The following is a 27,097-nucleotide window of genomic DNA, read 5'->3' as shown; positions in this document are numbered from 1 at the left end:
ACGTGCATAATCGTCAAGCTACCTGTAGCAGCCAAGTGTACTCGTCCAATTCGTTGTACCGCCTCTCTTGTCACAAATGCGTTTAGTGCGCAGGATCATCTAATATGTGTCTAGCATTACGTTACGCTAAGTCATTCCTGCGCCGGAGTGTGGAGAGAGTTGAATTTATGCCATGACGCCAGAATGACGGGAGCTACCCTGACGCGACACTCAGTATAGATTAGTTGTACGTAGGCCATTCTGGTTGTCAGGGGTGAGTACTGCCAGTGTGTTTTGTGATCATGTGTTACTTCTCGCAGGTTCGCGGTTCAGGGTATTTATAGAACGGATTTTCCCATTTGGTTATATAAAGTTCCAGATCAGTTTACACAACACCAGCCGGCACACTGGACAGTACTTTTGTTATCACCTTTGGATGCACATGGTGTACAGCTGGTTAAGAGGTGAGATATATTATTGACATGGCGTCAATTTCATTGACTTACGTGTTAGCATACGCTATTTTCGCGTGGGCACGAGTGTAAACCTGCCATTTACACTATAGGGTCACGTGATTGAATTGAAAGGAAGCCACGTGAGAACTGAGATTCTGAACCTGAGAAATGAAGTTCAGAGAAGTTCAGAATCACTGGATTGTCTGGTTTAGTATCTGGATTGCCAACTTTATTATTTCTGGATTGTTTAGTTTAGTACCCGTAATTTGTCTAGTTTAGTATGTTAGTATTGTTTAGTTTAGTATCTCCAAAATTGTCAAGCTCAGAATCACGGGATTGCCTAGTTTAGTATCTGCATAGCCAAGTGTTGCATCACCGGTTTGTCTAGTTTAGTATCTCTGGATTGCCAAATTCAGTGTCACTGGATATTCTAGTTTAGTATCCCTGGATTATCAAATTCAGTTGTTTGCATATGACAATGATGTGTTATACAGCTCACACGCACGTTTTACGTCATCTGCACTGTAGCAGCTAGGCTACAAGTAGACCCATACATACATACAGGGCTACCCTGTTGCAGAACTAAGAGTGGATTATTTCAGAGATATATTCAAATTCATATTCGTGTTCATTATCATAACTATCTCGACTTTATTGCAGATAATCGATTTAATCATTGTGTATTACAAAGCCGAAAGAAGGAAATGCGTCATCTTTATCAACTTTTGTGGATCTTTTGTTTTATTTTGGACACTTTGAAATTGTCAGTCTGTGTCAAAACGATGTGTGATTACGCCACTCATAAAGTCTTTGTCATGTTGATTTTGAACAAATGTTTTATAAATAGAATAGATCAAGCAGCATGTCCCAATGTCGTTTCAGGAGGAATGAATCTCAAACTGACGATTGTGAATCTGTGCCTGACTTCGAGTGAGTTGTTCAATACGAGAGGCTTGCCTGGTTGCCTGACATACAGCAACCTATGCTTGCTGTAAAATCGCCTAATGGTACCCGCAGTCTCAGCTGAAGCACGTCAGCGCATCACTTTGTTTTGATCAATGATCATGATCCCAGTAACTAGATCGTCTTGTACATACATGATTGTTTGAATATCGCTGCCTTACAGGTGCATTATTATTTACTGCAGCGTCAAAAACCCAAACACACAAAGAAATAAAATCATCTGTCTACGTGTCGTAGTTCATGCATCCGCAACGGTTCACAGGGTATTTGGATGTGAAGTGTATTGTTAAGAAGTGTAAATTTAAGAATGTATAATTCTTAGAAATGAAGATAGGTCTGTGATATTAATCTATGTAAGGGAAAATGAGAAAGACACATGTTCAGATGAGAGGTAATGTAACCTGTTCAATATTTGTGTTATTTGATAAATATTTGACTTGAGATCTATTGCACAAACCTCTTGTGTTGTTATCATGTGCATCTTTCTGTATCGAATGCCTCGAATTGATAAGTTTTTGTAGCAAAGGTGGCCATGTTATTGTATAACTCTATTGTCTGTTTCCTCTACTAAAGTGTTGTGTGGTGTGTTGGGGATCTGTCCACTGGGGACGTATGGTCAAAACTGCGAGAGAAACTGCAGTCAGTACTGTGCTTCTGAAGTTGACGAGAATGTCCACTGTGAGCGGTCATCTGGCCGTTGTTCTGAAGGATGTGTTCCTGGCTGGCACGGTCATCAGTGTATCCTGCCCTGCAGCAACAACTGTAACAACAGAACCTGCAACCAGCAGACTGGACACTGCACGCTGGGCTGCATTGACAATTACAGTGGCGATTACTGTGAAAAAGGTATTTATAGTTTCAATTCAGCATATTCACATCTTTATTAAAATTTTTAATATCAAGGCACTAGCAAGGCTGATTTATGAGAGGTAAACATTGTTTTTTGGTTGTTGGTCTCTGCTAGAATAGTAAGAAGACACCCTAAGATTTTCAAAATATGATCAAGCAGCATTGTAAAGGTGAGAAGCTTTGTTATTATGTGAGAATTTGATCATAGTCTTTCTGTCATCTATATATCATCTATATATACACCTTTGAGTCACCTGTCACTGTCAATATAACACCGTCATTCAACAGGATTGCCATGAATAAACCTATGCATTTTCCAAGACCTTATGCACCTTGATGTTTCCAATGACCTATTAGATTTCATTTAACGAAAATTACTACACTTAACTGTATGAAAAGGATTTTTTGAGCTAGAATAACAACATTGTATCAAGGTCTAGCAGGTGATGAACACAAACAGACGTCCAGTCATACATAGTTGTAAAGTGTATTTATATAAGCTTAAACTCACATTGTGAGGCAAAGGTATATGTGGACTAATGGTTGCAATAGTGGACTGTAGATTTGTTTTTGTTATCAGACATGCAGGTTCAAATCCATGTAACTTTTCTTTCTTTTTTTCAAAGTTTGTTTATCCAGTCTACAATGTTTAACTAAACTGTTTCACATCAAATCCAAATATTGTAATTTTTTCTTCAGTTTGGTAATCTATGTACACTGTTGAAACAAGCTTTAACTAACATCATGTAAATCTTTTCTTCAGACACTGACCATTCACCTTTTCAAGTCGGTCTAGTTGCCTTTGTTCCCAATAGTTTAAAATTCATATTTTATATATTTTGATCTACTTTAGGTTTATACACTCTTGACAGTGAATGAGAAACTGAGATTGATGACTGTGTGAATGAAGAGTAATGGTGGATGTTTTATAACTTTAAAGTGGATAAGTTGTGAATAATTACTCTGTGAAGTCTTTTGAATACTGACTTTAACACTTGCATGGTGTTAATATGAACCTGTGCTGACAATGAAAGTTTACCCTTAACGGGCCCCTTTGAGGTCAAGACCTGTGATTTTTAGTGCAACATGATTGGTTATTGTAACATATTATGATTGAGATGTTAACTGTGTATTTGCTAAAACTGGCTGTGAATGCTGACTTGTAACACTTACTAGTTAAAATGAAGCTATGCCCAAAATGTAGCTTTACCCAAAACAGACCCCTGTGATTCTTAGTACAGCATTATTGTTATCATGCTTACAAGTTGTAAAATTGTCCCATGGATTACATTTGTAAAGAATGCTGTGAATAATGACTGATTTTCAGGGACACAATTGGCAAGTAATTGACTTAACAATGTTTTGCAACCCTAATTGGGCCCCTTGAGGTTAAAACATTATGATTGACATTGACATGTTTTTTAGCATGACTACCTGTCGTAAAACAGCTGTAATTTGTATGTAAATAAAATGACAGTTGTAAATAAGTCATTATGGCACAGTGATATTTCAGACATCTTGTTACTTTTCATGGGAACATAAAACCCATTTTGGGCCCCTCTGCAGTGAAATCACACCTCAGATCATGTAAAATGTAGCATTTTTATGCAAAGCTAACTTGTCTCTAAACAAATAACATGTTTTCAGCCAATTCTGTCAGTGGGCCAAAAAACACCCTTATCATACCTTGTCCTCTGGAAATATATTTCTGTTTGCATGGATGTGATGATGTGTGGTCACAAACCGGCACAACACAACAAGGAGTACAAGAAACCAAGGTCTATTTGCACCCCGCTATCTATATGATTTCTCAAATCACACCGCACACGCACATATACTCAATAACTAATTGCTTCCCGTGTTCCTAAATACCTAAGTACCTATTACCTGTACTATAATTAATTTCATTCACAGGTTAGAACATGTGTTCAATCTGTTCATCTAAATGACCGCCACTGTCATGTCATAGTCCATCGGGGTGTTCAACTTCGTGGTATCAGTACATTCCACTAACCACCGTCAGTCCATCCGACTGCTATCTCACCTGTACCGTCAGTCCACCCGACTGCTATCTCACCTGTACCGTCAGTCCATCCGACTGTTATCCCTCCTGTATGGTGAGTCTATCAGACTGTCATCCCATCTGTATGATCAGTCTATCCAACTATTATCCCTCCCGTATGGTCAGTTTATCCGACTGTTATCCTTCCTGTATAGTCAGTCTATCCGATTGTTATCAATCATGTATGGTCAGTCTATCTGACTGTTACCCCTCCTATATGCTCAGTCTATCCGAGTGTTATCCCTGCTGTACCGTCAGTCTATCAGAGTGTTATCCATCCTGTATAGTCAGTCTATCCGACTGGTATCAATCATGTATGGTCAGTCTATCAGACAGTTATCCCTCCTGTATGGTCAGTCTATCCGAATGTTATCCCTTCTGTCTGGTCAGTCTATCCGAGTGTTATCCCTCCTGTATGGTGAGTCTATCCGACTGTTATCCTTCCTGTATGGTGAGTCTATCCGACTGTTAACCCTCCTCTATGGTCAGTCTATTCGACTGTTATCCCTCATGTACCGTCAGTCTATCCGACTGTTATCCTATCTGTATTGTCAGTCTATCCGACTGTTATCCCTCCTGTATGGTCAGTCACAGTGTAGCGCAGATGGGATTACGCAGCGTAGAGAATATGACCAGTCTCCTTTGTGCGTGCGAAACGTGCAAAAGTTGGCAAAGCACTTCCCTCGCATCGTGACGGCCAATGGCTCCACTATGAAATCAACGTGTCACTTGAACTGCTGTGCTACTGAAACGACGGGTTTCAGTTGCCTGTTATCACGAGTGTACACGAAGTGGAACGTGCATACATATCACGACTGCCGGAAACTGAACGCAACAACTACATCGACCATCTGCAGACCATGTTTTACCACGTATCCCGTCGCACAAGAATAAAGTTAGCATGTCAACATACCGCCCACATCCGGTCGATTACGCGTCACAACTAAAGCACAGGACGGATTCAAATGGACTACCTGATGGGCTTACCACGGCCACGCCTACAAGAACAACAATACCAGATTTTCAGCCAGACACTGAAGAAACGTGACAATCCACAGGCACTCGCTAGGGACGAGTAGCTCGAGGCGCCATTCTGCTCTGCGTTGTCGGTGGCAATGTTATTACGTATAACCACAAAAGCGAAAAAGACGTTTTTGGTTGAGTAACAGGTCACGTTTGTAGCTTCTCAATAATAACGGAAAGAGTCGTGTTTTTAGATGTGCAGGGGGTCGTTTTGCCCACAACTGCATATGGGAAGTGAACAGGTTTGGTGGCGGAAGTGTAGTGATTATACAGCAGTTTTGTGTGATCCATTGTGAACTGCTGTCACTGACAATGATGTACACCTCTAAATATAATTTTGTAGTTCTTTTGTTGTTGTTGTTGAAGTCTCTATGTATGAGTTAATGAGTTACTATTTAAAGTCACATCGGTAATATTCCAGCCACGCCTCGCGGCGTGACGCGAACAAATATGATACCAAAGAATATGGATAAAATATAAACCCCGTTGTCAAAGGACTGTAAAAAGTATATGTATGAACAGATACTGATATTGAATATGGTCTGTGTGTATGAAAATTTCTATAGTCAACTATGCTGTGTGAAAAAGGAAACTTCGCAACTGTAATTTTCAAAAATAAGGACTTTTTTTCTGATGATACATCTCTTTCGACTCTAGAAAAACGTTAGCAAAACCCATTCAAACCCATCCATTTTTCGTGCAACTGACGTTAGTGTCAAATCAGGGTTTGCACGTGCAGTCGATCACATGATCTTCTTCATGTGCACGTGTCTGCATTGGCCTCAAGAATTGAAAAAAGAAACCTTTTAGTTCTAACGATACTTTAAATGCCTGAGGGATAACACGTGAACGTGCCGTGGGCATGTTGCAAGCGGGAAGATCAGTTATTGACGTCCCAAGAGCAATGGGATGCAGCCGTCGTACTGTGTATGACTTGCGAGGTCGTCTACAACAAACTGGCACCACTTCTGATCGCCCAAGGTCGGGTTGTCCACGTATGACGTCACGAGCAGATAACCGTCAAATCGTCCTACGTCAACTACTTGACAGATTTCTTCCGGCTACAAGAACCAGGGCTGAGATATTTAGAGATCGACTGTCCTCACAGACCATTCGAAATCGGTTGTGGGCTGCCAATCTCCATTCTCGACGTCTGCATCGTGGGTCCAATATTGACGCCGTTTCATCAATGTCAACGTCTAATGTGTGTCCAAAGTCACCTCCGATGGACCCAGAAAGACTTGAATCGAGTCGTCTTGAGCGTTGAAACCAGGTTTACCCTCTGATTCGCGGACGGCAGTCTGCGACGACGTCGTGAACGGTGTGCCCAATGTTGTGTACTGATTTGGGGGCGGAAGTTGCAAGGTGTGGAGTGCTTTCTGTGGGAACAACCGTTGCCGACTTGTGGTCATCCGTGGCGGCTCATGGCCAAGGTTCCAGCATGATAATCCTCGGTCGCATACCGCGATATTGACACGAAATTTCCTTCAAAACGCTGGAATGAACGTCATGGAGTGGCCATCGAGGTCCCCTGACCTTAATTCAATAGATGCACTTGGGAGAAGGCTTTGTGGTCTTAGGAACCCACTCAGAATATGCAGGAACTTTGGGCTGCCTTCCAAGAGCAATGGCACAGAATCCCCAACCACGTGTTCAGAGGCATCGTTGGGGAGACGGTGTTTGGCAGTGGTGAATGCGCCGGGCGGCCATACACAATATTGGACTGAGAAATTTTAAATGTTTATTGTTGTGACTTGACATTCTGTATACCCATGTTATGGAACGGCGGTGTAGCCTAATGGAACTGATTGTGGCACTATCACTGTATCGAGTACATCACACAGATCTCAGCAATGAAATGATAACAATTTGCACCATCTTACCATCTCTTGTTCTTTTATAGTGCCCCGAAGAAAGAGTGTAAAGTTTCATTTTTGACTTATTATATATCAACTCATTCAGAAATCAGAGACGTCCAGAGGGGGAACACTCAACAAACATCATCCGGTGGAACAAACCACATCGCCGCCATCATCACTCCAGTTGCCATCTTCATCATCATTATCATCGTCATTGGTGCAGTTGTCTGGCAGAGGAAGCACAGGTACGTTAAGAGTTTATCTTCAATAAGGAGGAATAAGGAATACTCTTCTGTAAGCAGTCTGACAGGAAACAGCCCCTGTTTATTCCACGTTGTAGTGATGTTACCTGTACACGACACACTGGCCAAATAGGTACACGCCCATTCCTTGGAGTCGAGATACAGTACTGTCAAAGTAGAATCTACGAATCTCCTTTTTAGCGTTCTAAGACGACAGTTACTGTTGGATGTCCTACAGGGTAAAACAGTCTTGTTGGATCTCATGATAAATGACTCATATTCTGTGGTTGCTGAACAATCTAAAACCAGTTATGTTGATTTTGCAAATGCAGAGGATAAATATGAATAATAGAAAGCTTCATTTTAAAATTTGTACACACACATTGCGATCAAAGTGAGCTGATGTTTATGCGATTTTTTTTTATATTTTCAGACGTTTAAAGGAAACTAATCCAGAACGAATTGGTAAGTTCTACCATTTGATTCAGAGTGGTTTGAAATAAAGCATTTTAAAAATTGCATGTGATGATAAAATCTATACTTGCTGATATTCACAGAGGTTGACAAGCCTCGTCATAAGGACATAAATACTCCTCTTAATAATTTCCAGTACACTGTACAGTAATACTGAACATTTCATGTAATGGTTGGAGTCTGCTGACAAATATTACTTGTCGAGAAAGGCGTGGTCTCACGCTGACGTCCACACGTTCTAGGAGCTAGTTTATGGAAATAGGACCCTGAACAGCCAGTTCCATATCATAACTCAACCTCCATCAACACCCACCAGCATATACTACTTGTTATCATAAACCAGCCAACCAATCGGCTGGGGCAATCGATGTACCCCGCATACAAGCAAGTAACATTTTCTACGTTGCTCCCTGGAAATGCCGAACTGTGGGACATCATCTGGTAGTAGTATCAAGTCAGTAGTATTTGGCTTGTTGCCTAACTCTGGTACTCTTTATTGTTTTCCAATAATCATGCTTCAAACATTTCCAATTTAGCAATGAGGTGTTCGGTAAGATAAATAAGCTGTTCACTGATTACACGATGCCATTTAGAAAGTGGTCAAATGCAACATATGTCATATTTGGGATTTCACTTTTTTAGTAAAGTACAAATTCTAGTACTTTTTTTTTTTTTTTTTTCGGTTGAGTCCCATCCGGGATTCGAACCCGCACCCTCAGAGTGGAAGTCGCGGTGGCTGAGCGGGCTAGGCGGCTGACTTTGTGTGCTGGCGATTAGGTGCCTGACTCTGAGGGTGCGGGTTTGAATCCCGGATGGGACTCAACCGAAAAAAAAAAAAAAAAAAAAAAAAAAAAAAAAGTACTAGAATTTGTACTTTACTAAGAAAGTGAAATCCCAAATATGACATATGTTGCAAGCTGTTCACTGGTCATACAGGGGACATGGCATGATGTACCCTCAATATTTGTTTATGTTCCCTGAGCCCGAATATCCGTATCTTCTCCCCAATGCTAAGCATAATGCCAACGCTGCTTGACCTAAAACACCCTACGCTGACTCGATCCTGAATATCTATAATGACGATTGTCCCTGGTTCATCCAGATGTTCAATCAGTTGAAGCAGTCGTTTCTGTGGGCCAGAGCCAATCAGTTTACTTCGCATACTGAGGTCACGCAAGGTCATAGACAGTGGAAGGTCATTGGACTACAGGTGGCTATTTACATAAGTTATAACTGAAGGGTCTTCTGCTGGTTACAGCCGAATTGTGGCTGCCATTGTTTTATGCAACATTCAACTGCCATTATTCGCCACCCTTCAACTTAATATGCTCTTGTGAAAATAATTACTGTGAACGTTCAGAATCAATCGCCACGGTATTGCTTGCTCTCAGTACTTTACGCGCCACACCGGCGGGTAAACATCCACACCCTAGTTGTGTACAACCACTCATATCTACAACCATTTTGCCAAGTATATTCCCACTCATCTTTATAAGTGTTATGGTTTTGTGTGTGATATATCACAGTTCATATTCATATCAAAACTCACTTCAGGTTTGAAGGACTGGGCCAATGAAAGCACACTCTTTCCATCACGACATGGAGAACTTGATTTGCAAGGTGGGGCAGATGGAAAAACTCGCTGTTCATACAATATTCACTTTTCCAATTTACCTCCTAGTAATTTTCTTAACATTTCTGAAAGAAAATAACTTGAATACACAGGAAAGTACTTGGTTCTATTAGATCACACAGTTTTCAGACAAATCTCCAGACAGGAAAACACTATATTCAGAAAACTGACAATATGTGTACATGTGCATTATTTTTGTCTGAGTCGATGACGCAAAGCTTGAAGTCTGTATTCTTACTGGTTTTGAAAATATCTACATGTAGAAATTGTCTGACCCAATACGGTTTTGCTGTACATTTGAAGAATAAAGTTGTCAGAAAATGTAACTATTTCCATATATGCACTTGGAAATATTGAGCGTCTGTTTTAGGTCACTGTGATATCTTCTTTCTGAAACATTTTTATCAGACTGTAGGTAAGATACCAAATGGGCGCTGTGTTTAGAGACTCTAGGGTTGTGTTACAACTGCAGGGTATCCTGAAGGAGAGGCATGCCTTGTGGACACCGACCTCCATGCTGCTTGCAACAGAGGAAATCTAGCCCAGGTGAAGGACATCCTGTCTCAAGGTCAAGTGGACATTAATAGCAAGGGGAGGTACGGAATGACAGCGGTGATGTTAGCAGCTTCCTGGGGACATCGTGATATTTTCAACACTATCATAAATAGCAACCCGGATGTATCAGTATTAGATCTACAAGGTAACAATATTCTTCATGTTGCCTGTAATGGTGGACATGAGACAATAGTGAAGTATATCCTGTCACACAAGATGGCGGACATAAACAGCAGAAACCATCTTGGGCAGACGCCAGTGATGCGGGCAGCATTGTGTGGACATCTCGAATTGTTTTCCCTTTTACTTCTTCATCAACCTGATATGACGCTTAACGACACTGTTGGCAACAACATCCTTCACTGGGCATGTCGTGGAGGAAATGTTACGATAGTGAATAAAACGCTCTCAGAAAACATTGACATCAACAGCAGAGGCCATGATGAGAAGACGCCGGCGATGATGGCCGCTGAGATGGGGCGAGTACATGTGTTTGAATTACTTAAAAGAAAAGGGGCTGATTTGTCCTTGAAGGATAGGTTCAGTAACGACGCTTATCAGCTGGCCAGACTCAGTGGGAACATGATAGAAGATGAACCACCACCCAGACCTACAACTTGGCCAGGTCCCTGTCGTGTAATGTGACGTGATGGGATGTTCTTGTACTGATCAATGGAGGAAACGCCAATGATGCGGCATGAAGGGCGAGTTTCCTGCCACCAGGCAAGTGCTGTCCAGCGAGCTTGAGGTGTCGGGATCGAACAGACTGACGGGGTGTAAGAACCTCAATGAACATGGGGACATGATTGAAGATGAACCACCAGAGAGATATGCAGTCTGGCCGTGTACCTGTGACGTGATGTAATTGGGCGCGATGGGATGGGGCGTTGCGTGATGTGATGGGGCGTGATGGGTTGTTCTGTTCTTGGACGACACAACGGAGGAAACACCAATGAAGTGGCATGGTGGCCGAGTCTCCTGCCTCCAGGTTAGGAGTTCACTTTGTGCGCAGAATCATTTCGTGTTGTCACAACCATGTGCACTTAAAAGAACTCACGAATCCGTGTGTAAATGACCAGATGGTGGCGACATGAAAACATGCAAACACCTAATTGCAGCTACAGCAAACAACGGTAAACTTGGACAAAGTTCTTTGACTATGTGCCCTAGTCCACCCAGCTGTGGATGGGTAACTTGTAAGGACAGTAAAGCCGCAATAGCCCGGGCACCTATTGGCGGCAAGGGTTGTATGACCCCCAAAGAGCTGGGACTAATAAAACAGTGTGCCGTTGATATTGACAACCGAGGGGAAAACTACCAGGGCCATGACCACGAACTCGTTGCGTGCATATGGGTGCTATATAAATGTCCTATAATGATATAGAATTCGTCTTTTCATGTTGAAATGCGTGACAATCCGGGCGAAAATTGGTGTCCAATAACCTATGCTTGTTGTAATAGTCGACAATGGGACATCGGGTGGTCTGTCTCATTGACTGGGTTGACACATGCCATCGTATCCCAGTTGCATAGATAGATCATCGTATTACCATTTGTAAAGTAAAATGAGATGTCAACAAAATAGATCAAATGCTGACAATATCAGATTGTCAGTCGAAAGACCTTCACCTATAGTATACATACACATGGTGTGCTTGTATGCGTTGATGCTTTCAGTCAGTCCCAAGCCGGTCGGAGTGCACTGTCTATTGTCTGTAGAGGCTACTTTGTCTTCCATTCAGAAAACAATAAACACCTTTAATCGACGTCGTGCACCCTATAATATTGTGAGACCATAAGTCGGATTTTTTGGAGAAGTTTAGTTTTTCTTCCATAAAACCTTGCGTGTTTAGTTTTAATACCCAATGTCCATGAAAGAAACAGGAAATAAAACAGTTTTATTTTCCACTAAAACTGAAAATAATAGCAAAAGACAGCAGGACGGAGATTCACATCAACTTCCACAAGCCTTCTCCACTTATGTACATTTCCTTAGTCACAGGAAGATGAAACCAAGCCGTGACCCCAATGGCGATACTAGTGTCATCCAGCCAAATCATTGAACTGTTCATTTTCAGCTCCTTTGATTCAGGTGGAGTTTATACTTCTTACAAATAGTGATATATGCTTTTATTGTAAAACAATCACATTTATACATTTAGAACCAATCGGATACATCTCATGATATATTATGGTATACAATATGGCTGAACGGGGTTTGCAACTGCTGAATTTCACGATGGTTGAAAAAGTCATGTTAAGCGTTGCAACGGTGATCCTACTTTGCAATGGTTACACACACATGTATAAGAAGACCAGTTGTGTTTGGTCTCTTGAGAAGAACACCTAGTTGCATGTCACCACTTGAGAAGAACACGTAGTTGTGTGTCAACTCTTGACAAGAACACCTTGTTGTGTATGACTTCAAGATGTACATTTTTCATTGAAAACTAATGAAAAATGGTTTTGGAAATCATGATCTTCATGTTTACTGATATCAAATCTATCAACATTCGTCTCGGATATTTGTTACTTTGTTGATATACTTGATATCAGTAGACACGTGGGTGAGATTCTCTCGGTATCTGGAGATGTAATATGATGTGCGAGGTCAGAGTTGGTTCAATGAGAAAATAAAAAAACATATTAAGAATGAGTCAGTATATAGAGCACAGTTGCAGTACATTCCCGAAATCCATCTAAATGAAGCACCCCACTGCTCCCATCGGAATAGCCACACCTAAAATGTAAATTAAACTTATAAAAAATGTTACACAGTGAAAATTCAGATAGTAACAAGTAATCATTTCTCCTGGTTGTCCATATTTAATCACCACCAAATACTTATACCATGAACTCCAACTTGATGAACTAGTGCATTGGAATATGTGGCGTCTTTCAGTAGAGACTATCTCAGAGTTCCGTGTGGATGCATGGGATTGTGTGTTGTGGTTGAAGGAGTTCTCGCCCTTGTATTGCAACATTAAGCAAAGCTTCTCTCACTGGAGATGTTGCTATGGTTGACCAAGCCATGGCTTGTTCAGCTCACACCCAGCAATGTGCTGTGATCGATGTGTATAGCGTGCATGAAACTGACGGAGTTATCTCCCTTGTGTCGTTCTCACTTGTGGACTTTCCACTGAAACTACTATGTTTTTATGACTAACGACTGCGACACTAGCACGCGGATTTTACATTGTCAGTTTATTATTGGAAATGTCCTTTAACCCGACGAGCATTCTTACTTGTACAAGGAGAGTTTCGATACGTTACGGAAGGGGGAGCTACAGTCTGGTGACCTCAATGTAGGACTGAAACAATCATTATGGATGCAGCTCACGGCGTCACAACTGTCACTTGGGGCCATACCGTAGTCTCTATACCGTATATATGACAGTATATTACCCGTGTAATATCATCACACAACATCGCACAAGAGATACAAGTCCGAACACCGTCTACGTGACATTATGAGTGAATCAAAATATTTTCGTCACTTCAACTATATTTCAGCCATGGCGACGAGGACAAAAATGCATAATGAAATAAATACAACTTGTTAAACATCCAGTCATAGAAACACTGCCAAAGTTATAAGAATATCTCAGATGGTATTGATAACTAGCAGTCTTCAATCACATATTCTCCGATTAAAGATGGCAAGTACTTCAAACGAAACTTGAAAGGAGCTGAATCATTGTACACTACCTCAACCACTTTCAAAGTACAGCCACTAGCAATCATTTCTCAATTCGATGAAATCTAAAATAAACTTTATAATCACATTGCTTCATCAAAATGTATCAATTAAATCAGTTTCCTTGAACCAATTAAATCAGTTCCCTTGAACCAGTTAAATCCAATTATTGAATGATCATTTACATTATGAAAAGATCCTTAATTGTTTTGACTGTGAAAAATATTGATTCCTTGCGATGGAAACATCAGTGCAGTCAAGCAGTGCACTTATTCTTGAAATGCCCTACGAATTCTTAACATTTACCGTAGCCAATGTGTTAAGAATGGACATAAGACGTTCTAAGGGCTACAACTGTTTCGAGAATAACTAGCCAAGACATGCTTGACCATGCTTCTTTATAGAATGGAGACTCATTACATGGGTATGTCTAACATGACCAATGCGACATCGTTGCATAATGACCTCTTCGAATCTGGACTGACAACCCTAATAGGCGTAAGCAACAGTTATTTTCATTTGATGTAATTTATTGATACCTACTTGAGTGTCCCACTTCTTTTGCAGTAAATCACGGCTGTATGTTGTCATGGTAACGTTATAACCAGAGTATGGAATGAGAAGTGTGTCACGGATGTGTTGAGTGCTGCTTTAGGAGGGGGATCGGTCACTGTGTTACCAGACATTCCAACATAGCTGGGTGACCAACAAAGGGCTTTGTAGTAGTGGCCAGTAAGAAAATCATTAACTAATTCAGTTTATGTGTAAAACCATCACTTGTTACTCATTTATCATATATGTAAGCAATGTTAAACATCTGTAAGCAATATTAAACACAGTGATCAACTGTTGGTGAAAAAGGCAAGTCACTCTCATATTTATATCTCACAATTTCTGAACTCAGATTTAACCCACAGTCCCATAATTGGGATACTGGTCATTAGGTAATGAAATATATAAATCAATGTTTGACAAAAACTCCTCCGGAATGTTATCCTTTGTGATGGTGTTATTGCTACCCTAAAGCACGATATGGCCATTACTACAGAAGACAAGGTAAAACATTATTAAGTGTTACTGGTAGAGCGACAGATTGAGAGGGGGTTTAGAGGAACAGGACTGAGAATGTCACCCTGCCTCACCATAACAGAAGATCCTCCAGAAGTGTTATCACCCGAAGGAGAAAAGTAATGGCATGAATCATAATATCTCAAGTCCAAAGTAGCTGTGACTATAACGACAGTATAATGTTCATAACAGGCAGATGGTCTTCGATTTTGTATGAATAGTTGAAGAACATTGATATCTTTTGCAAAGTCCATTGAATTAATTTAGTGAGAACTGATGAGAATTGATTCTCCATTAATGTTTTTTGTTGTTGTTGTTGTTGTTGTTGCTGTTACTGTTGTTGTTACTTCACATTATTCCAAACCAATTGCTCTGTTTTAGGATTTCTTCTGTAGGTGCTTTTTGAATGAACATTTTTCAGACATTTCCAACTGGGTCTCATTTCAAAGACTGATAGAAGTTGTATTTCGGGGAGCTCGCCTTTATTCTATTACCACCATATGAATTTTTATGACACACTGATATAATACTACACGTAGGATATTTCGGTGTCTTGAAAAAAACAGCAACATATCTTCCCCTCAATTTTGTACTCACTGATCAAAGTAGTTTGCAAAGAATAAGTAATACCTTCCTAACTGTCACATGCTATGGTAAGTGTTGTGAACATATTATTTATTTGATTATCAAGTGGCAATAATGGCTTTCCTATATCGTAAGTTGGTGTAAATTCGGTATATATATTTAAGAACGATTTTCTACGTCCAATGAATTAGTTGGTAAGGTAACTTGGATGACAGTTTTGTAACATAAAGTACAAAATATCATTGGTGAATTCTGAAAGAATGGGCAGGACTCCTGCAGAGATCTAGCGGGTTTACTGACAAGGAAATAATGAGAAAGGCGGAATAAAAGATGAAAAACAAATGTTGTTGGTACAAGTCTGCTATCTGTAGTCTACGTTACAAAAACATCATAGGCCAACAATGTTACCTTTTATAAATGCTGTTGTATTGTCAGTGAAGTTCATAATACTGCCTTGCAGATGTCGTTTCTTTTCCTAGCTCATTTGTGCGTAAAGAACTGCGTATAGCAATAATACATGAAGTTACACTTTCAAAGGATTTGACTTGATCGAGATTACAGTTATTAATGCTAAGAAACCCAAATAAATGAAGAGAACGTTACAGGTAATGTTGTTTTATTAAAGATACACACCTCTGGGATGAACGACTGAACATTGTCTGTGTTATTTCCATTCGGTGTGTTATGCAGCCATCACGGAGACCATGAATGCAACGATCGTGCAGTTTAGGGTTGCATGGGATGTAATGGAATTTTCACAAGTTCCCCTAAAGTGCGACAATTTCTGACGAATTTCTGCCCATGACACTTTCTTCAATGCAACAGCAACAAGTGGCAGAAATATGCACTTTATCTTTTTAGTTTACTTGTGTGACGATGTTTCTTTCACATGGGGTATTCTCTTTTAGAATTGGTGCAGTGTGGCACATGAGTGTGTATGTGAGGCCGCTAGAGTCTCGTGTAAGTCTAGCGGGCATTAGGCATGGTGTTAAAAATGGCGGGGAAATCATTCGTGCTGAAGGTGAAAGTTACAGTGAAACATCGCCTTGTAATGGCTGCGTTGGGTGACATTTTGTTTCATACTCCATGTTTTTCGAGATCCATTGCAATCGTACGTTAAATGAATCCAACATAAGGTGTTGTGAAATCGTTTACATAAGTCACATACTTCGTTCTGCAAACAGATAAACATTGTTAGATGCGTGGTGATATTGATCAGTATAGATGTCTTGACAGCTGCCTTATTGATTCCTTTACACAACATTTATAATTTATGTGGAATGTGGTGGACTTTAACATTGCCATCGAAATGCATGACCATTGCCACTCAGTGGATTGATGGGCATTTAGAAGATGGAAGGAAGAAGAAGAATCCCAAACACTTACGCAGCTACAAACGTATGCACGCACGCACGCACGCATTCACGCACCCAAGCACACGAGCCTACGCAAAAACGTACTCATTTATATTTCTTACTCTAAAAGAATAAATCACATATACAACATAGATGTTTACCATATTACTAAAATATATTGTTGATTTAACAATTCAACAAATGTATTTCGGAGCCTAAATATAGTATGGATTAGTGCAGAAAGGGGTATTAAGAACTGTTTATTTGTAAACAAAAGTACAATTTTATCTACTGCTGACATAGATTGGAATGTAAGATAGAAACTGGTTATTTCTTTCCAAAGCTTAGATCTGAGATCTGAAAACAAATCACAGTTAACCACAGTGATTTGCCTTCAACAGCTTTGCTAATACATCCAGTACAAAACCTTTCATGAGGGGGAGATTTCGGACGAGAATATCTACCCAGTTTTACCTCAATTGGCAAAGAACCCAAACGCAATTTACCGAAGATACTACGATATGATCTAGTAGATCTGTTTCAACATTATGGTCAACGTGAAAAGACAATAACTACGTACACTACGTCCACGAAAGTAACATAACGAAGCATGGTGTGGCACATTATGACGTCAACATAACGAAGCATGGTATGGCACATTATGACGTCAACATAACGAAGCATGGTATGGCACATTATGACGTCAACATAACGAAGCATGGTATGGCACATTATGACGTCAACATAACGAAGCATGGTATGGCACAATATGACGTCAACATAACGAAGCATGGTATGGCACATTATGACGTCAACATAACGAAGCATGGTATGGCACATTATGACGTCAACATAACGAAGCATGGTATGGCACAATATGACGTCAACATAACGAAGCATGGTATGGCACATTATGACGTCAACATAACGAAGCATGGTATGGCACATTATGACGTCAACATAACGAAGCATGGTATGGCACATTATGACGTCAACATAACGAAGCATGGTATGGCACAATATGACGTCAACATAACGAAGCATGGTATGGCACATTACGACGTCAACATAACGAAGCATGGTATGGCACAATATGACGTCAACATAACGAAGCATGGTATGGCACATTATGACGTCAACACCCCAAATCAGCTTACAACACATCTAAATATGCATATCCTACTTTTACGTGACAAGATTCAAATTTTCATCCTGAATTTTTACGTGGTGATTTGTCGACTGAAACACGAAAGACTTTGTTCACTGAGAACATTTTACGTGAAAGAAATTGGTATGAAACACTGGGGTCCATGTCAGTGTGACCCAGGATGTATCACAGTTAGAATGCCCAGAAAGAAGTCTTGCGTGATCACAGACCGTATAACCTCACTACTACCCTCCATTACATCCCCACGTTTGACTTGACAGCTCACCTCATGTCACTCAGTCGATCACAATGTAAATAAATAATACCCCCATTTACTGTGAAGTCGCCTTGTTCCGAAGCTATACTGAATGTTGAGTCCTTGGATGTGAAGTGGTTATCAGCAAGTAAGCGGACAGTTAGGATCACGGTCTCCTGTTCACTATTCTCTTTATGATTTGTCATTTAAACTATTTATATTTACCTTAGACGTTTGTTAAAGTCGAACTCTTTAGCTGCAAGGACAGACATCACTACGTATTTTGTAAAAAGAGCAAGAATAGATATACTCAAACCACAGCTACATGCGGTTTTGTGATATGGACACAAGAGTCAAACAAAGATCTGTAAAGTTTTACTTCAAAGCCAGTCTTCACACGGTGGTTGCCACAATAATTCTAACTGTAAGTGACAACATGTGACGTTGAAATGTTGATCCGCTTTTGTATGTATGCATGCATGTATGTATGTATGTATGTATGTATGTATGTATGTATGTATGTATGTATGTATGTATGTATGTATGTATGTATGTATGTATGTATGTATGTATGTATGTATGTATGTATGTATGTATGTATGGATGTATGGATGTATGTATGTATGTGGTTGAGGATATACCATTTCTGCTGTATGCACGTCTATCACTCACTGACATTAAGGGGAAGATGTAGATGGATGCAGTTCCCGAATGCAATGTTAATAAGGAAAACAGTAAGCGCCTCACCATAGTGGTTTGGCAGCCCAAGTTCTGCCGAGACTCGGGTTACGCTATGAACACTGTAGTTTGTGAGATTAGAGCAGTTGTGTGCTTTTAGAAAAGAATAAGGTCAGTTATGACGTTACCTTCGATGTAAATGAATATATATGTATAAATATATATAAATAAACATATACCTTTTGTCCATTTAGCATATGTGACGACGTTTATATTAAACATATCACAAGCAAAGATCAAATGTGTTACAGCTTTGTTTACAGCAGCTGGCCATATCTTATAAAATTTACAAATCATGTTCAAGTGTAGGGTCAGCAGGAAACGGGCCATTAACCCTGCTATCAAATGAGAGTGTTATTTCGTTATACAGTGCATACTCAAAAATTGTGTCGCTTTTTCAAGAAAACGAAAACGAATTTGAAACTATAATAACGGGATAATGACTAAAATAAAAGTACCCTTGTACCCTTGGGCCCTTGGGCCCTTGGACCCTTGGGTCCATCCATCTGATGGTTGCTCACAGTCACCGAAGGTATGTTTTACTAAAGCCGATTAAGAAGAGTGATGCAGTTTGAAGGACACTGAATACTCTCTGCACCTGAGAGTATTCAATGTCCTCGATCACAACAATGTCGACATGGAGACGGAGGTGAGAGATCAGAGGAAGGAAGTCGACGCTCGAACTGTAAACTTGCACATGACCAGTCAACCATTCTTTTAAAAAAATTACAACAGTAGTTATGTTACATGTTGATTTCCAATGCAATCCGTGCGCTGTGTGTAACAGCTGTCGGTGTGAAACTTACAAACTACAATGAAATGTTGTACGATCAACAATAAGTATTGTATTCTGGAATAAACTTCCTCCACAATCAATACACATTACTACAAATTAATACTAGTGGCGGTACAAGTAATATACCAACATACATAAATAATCAGATTAAGGATAAAATTCACCTATGCTGTGAGATGTATTGTGACATGACAGAGCTTGCCACTGCATATGTTCATAAACTATCAGTTTCATGCCGGGCTACACCCGAATGTTGTAATTAAAACATCCCGGCTTGTCTAGTCTTCCAGACCTACCTTCAGTCGAAGTCTGAATAACAATAAGCACCTCCCTCCAGTGAATCTCAGCGAAAAAAAACCCCGAAAGGCAAATACAACATTGCCTTATAACATATAGTATCTAATGTATAACAATACAACGTTATAATTGATATGGAGCTTATAGCGAGTTGTTTAACTTTGTAACTTGTAACATTACACCTGCATGCCGGCTACATTCCAGATATATGGCGGTGGTCTGTAAATATCTGCAGCATTAAATTCACATATAGGTGTAAACTGATACTCAGGTATTCCTGTCACTGGATTTTCTGATCCAGATTCCATTGTCTAGAGGGGTCCTTCATATTGTTGGACTATTAGTGGATACGGCGTTAGGTAGCAGACGAAATCTCGAGGGAAAATCGATTGATGTGGTTTTCGCAAACAGTAAACTCTGCCAACAATCCATATCCTACCCTATTTGAACTGGACCTAGTTAGTCTGAGTATGTTCGAATGAGATATTTAAATTGTACCATTTGTGCTTAAAACATGCACAGTTCTAAAATGATTTGCTGTTTTACTCATGACATAATCAGAACTTTAAATCGAGTCAGCTTACAGCAGTGATTTCGAACTGATCTTGGAAGGGGTTTGCATGTACTATTCACCAGTAGCAGAGCCACTGTACACAGTAGATGTTGGGCCGAGATCATCAGAGCCTCTGCACACAGCAGATGTTGGGACGAGATCATCAGAGCCTCTGCACACAGCAGATGTTGGGACGAGATCATCAGAGCCTCTGTACACAGTAGATGTTGGGCCGAGATCATCAGAGCCTTTGCATACAGCAGATGTTGGGACGAGATCATCAGAGCCTCTGCACACAGCAGATGTTGGGACGAGATCATCAGAGCCTCTGCACACAGCAGATGTTGGGACGAGGTCATCAGAGCCTCTGTACACAGTAGATGTTGGGCCGAGATCATCAGAGCCTTTGCATACAGCAGATGTTGGGACGAGATCATCAGAGCCTCTGCACACAGCAGATGTTGGGACGAGATCATCAGAGCCTCTGTACACAGCAGATATTGGGCCGAGATCATCAGAGCCTCTGAACACAGCAGATGTTTGGCCGAGATCATCAAAACATGGTGAAATTCTCCGAGTGTCGGGTGCTGGTGTTAGAGCAACATGATGTCTTTCTCATTCCTCAAATATATGTTGTCATCACGGACACGTAGTGATCTATTCATATCAGTTGGCGCCAAATGGAATCTGTCTTAGCGGTCATTTTTAGGCTGACCCATGAGGTATTTATATGAGTGTACAGCCCATATACCCTCTGAAAAGAATAGTGAGAACAACATGTTTTACAGTTTATCAACCTGATATCGCGCAAGACATATTTCCTCCAAAGTATTATGTTATATCATGTCGTCTTGTTACGTCATCCTGTCCAAAGACCATTCGCAATGCTGCACACAATGCTGGATGAGTGCACGATTCTTGACCTTTCCAGACAAGACTTAGCTCTAAAAGCTCCAAAACATAGTAACCTCCACTCCACTACTTACAGTTGATATTATTATCCTGACAACTATTCGTTTCTGAAACACAACGTCAGGAACATTTACTTAATCGTAACAGAAATATATGTAATAGATTTTCTGGATTGATTCACCGTAGGTACACTGTGGTCCTTTGGGACAGAGTTACAGATATGTGGACATATCCAATGACAAGAACGGCGTGACATACCATCTGTAAACATTAAGCCTCCAACACGACGCTAGATTAATAAATAGAAACTTTAACCCCTCATGACATTTGACAGTGAGTGCCTCGTTGCGTACTAGACTAGGTATATTAAATAAACTGTTTTACAACGTTTATTGTTGTTGCTTTAAATGATAACATGTTGCTCTCTCTCTCTCACACACACACACACACACACACACACACACACACACACATATATATATATATAGTTTTTTAACATTCATTGTTGTTGCTTTAAATGATAACATGTTGCACACAACCCTCACACACACACACACACATATATATATATACGTTGCACACACACACACACACACACACACACACACACACACACACACACACACACACACACACACACACACACACACACACACACACACACACACACACACACACATATATATATATATATATATATATATATATATATATATATATATATATATATATATAGTTTTGCAAAATGTTTAACCTTTAAAGCAACATCAATGAATGTTGTAAAACTTTCCAATATTTAGGTTTGAGTCGGTGTTTGATGGGAAAATACCTCGCATTAGTAATCCAGGATTCTTGTGGTCTCATGCGATGTCAAATAGCTCCTGGTGTTATAGGTGTGAAACAACCAAAATACTTCCCTCATCATCACGTGTACATTTCGTTAGAGGGAAAATAAAACTGATACACAGTTGAAAGCACAAGCACATTCGATGCAGCACTGACTGGTAAGTAGAGTTTGTAGCGCCCAGTGACAATTTCCCTCTGTATGTATACTATGTATACTATTGTACGGGAAGCCGTTGATATAATAGTCCAGAGTGAATATGGTATCGATTTACAACATCTGTAATATTTACAACATCTGTAATATTTACAACATCTGTACTATTTACAACATGGCGTTCCTATGGTATTTCGTGCTCCTTCAACACGTGAATGACAGAATAATATGTAATACTTTATCACTGGCATGGCTTCCTGTGCATATTATATATTTTATTCGCAGTCATGTGCTGTCATTCACTTGTTAAAGGACCAAGGAGTGGCTCAGAGACGTCGCGTTCTAAGTATTAAAGAAGTTGTAAAGCCATACCTTGCGTTGTTATGTTTACTTCCAACTTCTAGGTGCCGGTCAAACAACAAACATGGGTTACTAGTAATCACCGTTTCATTACTTAACGTGTGCCAATACACATCTGCTGTGTATCTTGAAGAAATGTTTCCAACTGTGACGTTGTTTCTATACGGGTGGTAATGTACATATTGACATATGACTGATTTCTTTCAGCTCATGACATGACAGTTTTGATTGCCGCTGGGTTGATCTGCATGACCCTCACGTCAACAGGTAGCAACATCCAGAGCAAACAACTCCTTAGACAGATTGTATAAGGTTGATCAGGTTTAAATAGACAAGACGTCAAATCAAACCAGTTGATATACATGTACCTATAATATATTAGTTTCATGATTTTCGAATACTTTTGAACAAGTAGACAGGTGGGAAAAACACTGGAACACTGTAAATGAAACAAGACGATGTCCACATTATATCAAGTTCATTATTGCAATGATATGTCCACAAAAATGACTCAATCACTCTTTGTAACATTACAAGCATTGATGATGTATTTGCTTTTCAGTTTCAGCTGCTTCGTGTAGGAATGGTCAACATTGTTCTGACTGTGACGGTCAAACAGGTCGTTGTCTGACCAGGTGTCAAACTGGGTACTTTGACAAGACATGTAGCTCACCGTGCAGCTTGGGTTGTCGTAATCGCACCTGTGAACTCTCAGAAGACACAGGTACTGATGTATGTACTGATGGCTGTATAGCAGGTTATCAAGGCAAAAGGTGTAAAGTAGAATGTGACACACCTGTAGAAAGATGTGCTATATGTCCAGGTGGATGTAGAGACAGATACTGCCAGCAGGGAACCTCCTGTGTGGCTGGATGTGTGGACTCTTACTATGGCATTGACTGTAAGAACTGCTCCGTGAGATGCCTGTCATGCGACAGATCCACGGGGACGTGCCGGGTTTGTCAAGCACCCCATTATGGTCTACAGTGCGAGCACAGATGTGAGCATTGTGTGGGGACATGTCACACAGGATGCTTGGGGGGTTGTGAAACCGGATTTTACGGTCATCGGTGTGAAAAGGCCTGTAGCAAACATTGCAGATTTAATGCATCTGACAGCTGTTTTTACAAGGAAGGAAACCCGTGTTTGCCTGAATGTGAGAAATTGAGTGGTGACTGTACACATGGATGTGTCAGTGGTTGGCATGGTAACAACTGCTCTTCACCGTGTAACCCGAACTGTAAAGGTATGCGCTGCAGCAGGAATGGTGTTTGTGCAGATGGTTGTGTGTCAGGACACTTTGGTAAAGAGTGTAGACCATGCTCACATAACTGCAAACATGGCATGTGTGACCCACATAATGGATATTGTCTTAAAGGATGTGACTCTGGGTTTTATGGAGACTTTTGTAACGGTGGTTGTGAGATATGTCTCAGCGGAGCATGTGATCAGGACTCGGGAATGTGTCTCCGTGGATGCAATAACAGCGCCTGTGAGTCAACGTGCAAATACAACTGCTCAAGAGATACCTGTCTTCAGGAAACATGTGCGAATGGTGAGTCTGTGTGCATGTATCATAGGATTATGTCCATAAGTAACGCTTTTCTACTGTTTTATTCATTAAGAAAAGATATTAATCAGATGACATTACTGTTCACAGGTCCGCCACTGACACACGGTATCTTGGGTATCCAGATAGGAATACCAACAGCTTTTGTCCTGATTCTTGTGGGTATAATGGTCACCAACTGCATCTGTTGCAGAAAAGGGACGCGCACCAAGAGGTTTGTATGTTACACTCCACATCAGCTATCTACATGATGTAGTTCAACCATGGAGTTATTTAAACGTGGAGATAATGGTCTTGTATTCATTTGCTTGTTTCACATGACTCTTGTCCCAAGTAAGCTTAATTAAAGTAGCAATATCAATTCGGTTTCCTAGTTTAATTACATGTTACCTATTTTACTTACATTTACACATACCTATCATCTTGTGGAATCGCCCTGATGCAGCGGTGTGATCTGAAGTGTGCACTAAATAAATACAAGTATGTATGATGACATCAAGCAGAAGCATGAGTTATAATGCCGTACAGTTATGGAGTTATTGTAGATTGACAAGTAATTGAGAAGGTCTATTACTTTATAAAGAGTATCATTCTTTCTTATATGAACTAGGGTAATTAGCCAACTGGGGATTGAGTTAGAAGAGAACCTCTCTATCGGTTGACTTTAGTTAAGAGAAAAAGTAGCAAGGTAAAGATAAGGTACAGCGATGCCACTTTGTTGAGAAGTGTTTCACATACTAGCAAAATAAACTGGGGGAAATAAGTGGGTAGCCAGTCAGTGTCAAGCAATCATCATTAGACTGATCCGTGAGACTCTCCGAACAGGATACTGTTCACTGTGATCAGTACTGGTCAAATCATAATTAAACATGAAATGCTGACGACATAGCATTCTCAGGCTGTGTATTGTTCTGTGCACAGGGAGACTGAAGGGGGCAGAGTGAATCCTGAACCTCTCCCGCAGCAACCGTCTGTTCCCTCCACAGAGTACATGGAACTACACAGGTACTGGGAAATACAAAAGGATGGCGGGGACATGGAATATCAGACGATCAATGCACCCTGAAGATAGATATTCCTGCAAATTCTTTCATGGCACTGGATGCCACTTATCAAACTATTTAACAGACGTTTATGTTCAAAACCCAGGGTTCCATACCTACCAAATGCCTGAAATGCCAATGTATCATTAAAACATGCCCATATGTGATATTACATGTAAAGGTCTGCCAACAGTACTTCAGCAGCATTTGTTTGATAATGATGTAATCATCTGCATCTAAACTTCGCATGTGTTACAATAACAGTTGTAAAACCATTACCTGTATTTAAACCACGACTACATCCTTGGATGATTTGCTTGACATACACGAGATAATGTCGTTGTTTACCTGACGTCAGCATAGCAGCTAAGACAACGGTAGATGCTGCAGCTAAGCATGTCTTGAAAAGCCCATACCTCCACTGATGAACCCGCTTAGTGATTTACAGACCTGTTCTCAAAATTGTTACTCGAGACCTTAAGCAGAAAAGGTGGGACACCCAAGTTGGAAGAAATGACCTTGACCTGAAGCCTCACATGTCTATACCAGACGTGGTGAGGTCGTTTTACAACGATGCCGTTCTGGCCACAGTCGGTTTACATATAACTAACAGCAGAAAACGGATGTCGATGGACCACCTATGTGTGTCTCTTGCGATGACGTGTTCACTATCGAGAATGTACTGTTTGACTGCGTGGAAGTTTCGACAAGGGACTCGCGTTACGAAGCGACAAATCTGAAAGACCTGTTTTCCAGCGTGAGCTGTCATCTCATTGTTAAGTAGAAGAGGGAAGTTGACCTGTGCCACAAATCCTATTTATATAATCTGAATAACATGAAACTGTCTGCTTTTGAATTTGGTGTTATGACATTTGGTTTTAAATAATGTAATGAATATATATATTGTTTCAACATAAAACGCATCTGCACTTTGTACTTAAAATGAGTATGAATTTGCTCGTGAAGGTCCCGGGGTAGAATAGGCCTTCAGCAACCCATGCTTACCATAAAAGGCGACTATGCTTGTCGTAAGAGGCGACTAACGGGATCGGGTGGTCAGGCTCGCTAACTTTGTTTGACACAGGTCATCGGTTCCCAATTGCACAGATCGATGCTCATGCTGTTGCTGGAATATTGCTGAGTGCGACTTAAAAGTAAACTCACTCACTCACATGATGTCGTAATTTAGTGGCTGGAATAATGTGATAATTTACGATGTGACGTAAAACCAACTCAACTCAACAACACCTGATGTATTGGCTATCTAAAACTGAATCCGACTTAACCGAACATATCGTTTCTGTATTAACGTAGAGGTTTTATATCTCACACTGAAATGTTTGAAAAGGCTCCATGTTTTGGTCCCATGAGTCTGCATCTACTTACTACTACTAGTAAATGCCTCTCTTCGTCAGAGCAGTGTGAACACCGGCGACGATCCTAACTCCCGATATGCATGCAGGAGTCAAGCGCATCATAACAACACTGAGTGTACATGCAGTTGTACACTTTCTCCTGTGCAGTTTACATTTAGCGGTGAACTGCGTCTTACTTACTGTTTGTCCATGACCTGCTATATGCCTCTGTAAACACATATGTGTATTATACTGGCTCAGCAACACCTTG

At 40.4% G+C, this 27,097-nt stretch overlaps 1 protein-coding gene and 1 pseudogene across 2 annotated transcripts; both read left to right on the top strand.

Moving 5' to 3' along the window:
- Nucleotides 1–98: 98 nt before the first annotated feature.
- On the top strand, nucleotides 99–12,008 carry LOC137280719 (histone-lysine N-methyltransferase EHMT1-like). 2 transcript variants are annotated; one of them, XM_067811941.1, is made up of 7 exons: nucleotides 99–226; nucleotides 1,317–1,364; nucleotides 1,971–2,243; nucleotides 7,294–7,435; nucleotides 7,866–7,897; nucleotides 9,461–9,526; nucleotides 10,012–12,008. In XM_067811941.1, exons 2-7 carry the CDS (start codon nucleotides 1,322–1,324, stop codon nucleotides 10,737–10,739), a joined length of 1,284 nt encoding a protein of 427 aa, XP_067668042.1. In that variant the 5' UTR covers nucleotides 99–226; nucleotides 1,317–1,321; the 3' UTR covers nucleotides 10,740–12,008. The 2 variants fall into 2 exon arrangements, with proteins under 2 accessions (XP_067668042.1, XP_067668041.1); XM_067811940.1 differs by lacking the exon at nucleotides 99–226 and having other exon boundaries at nucleotides 1,203–1,364.
- A 10,478-nt stretch (nucleotides 12,009–22,486) lies between these two features.
- Nucleotides 22,487–26,271, top strand: LOC137280718 (scavenger receptor class F member 1-like; annotated as a pseudogene).
- Nucleotides 26,272–27,097: the final 826 nt, after the last annotated feature.

The sequence above is a fragment of the Haliotis asinina genome, chromosome 4 (genome assembly GCF_037392515.1).
Source record: "Haliotis asinina isolate JCU_RB_2024 chromosome 4, JCU_Hal_asi_v2, whole genome shotgun sequence".
Classification (NCBI taxonomy): Eukaryota; Metazoa; Mollusca; class Gastropoda; order Lepetellida; family Haliotidae; genus Haliotis; species Haliotis asinina.
The sequence above is the reverse complement of the archived record's forward strand: the minus strand, read 5'-3'. Positions and strand labels throughout refer to the sequence as shown.

What these genes read in the sequence shown, in the direction of transcription:
- LOC137280719 (XM_067811940.1), top strand. Translation starts at nt 1,217, where the DNA reads ATGTGTGATTACGCCACTCATAAAGTCTTTGTCATGTTGATTTTGAAC. An exon ending in GTCTGGCAGAGGAAGCACAG is followed by an intron (nt 7,436 to 7,865) that starts GTACGTTAAGAG and finishes TTATATTTTCAG; the next exon opens with ACGTTTAAAGGAAACTAATC. An exon ending in AACTAATCCAGAACGAATTG is followed by an intron (nt 7,898 to 9,460) that starts GTAAGTTCTACC and finishes AACTCACTTCAG; the next exon opens with GTTTGAAGGACTGGGCCAAT.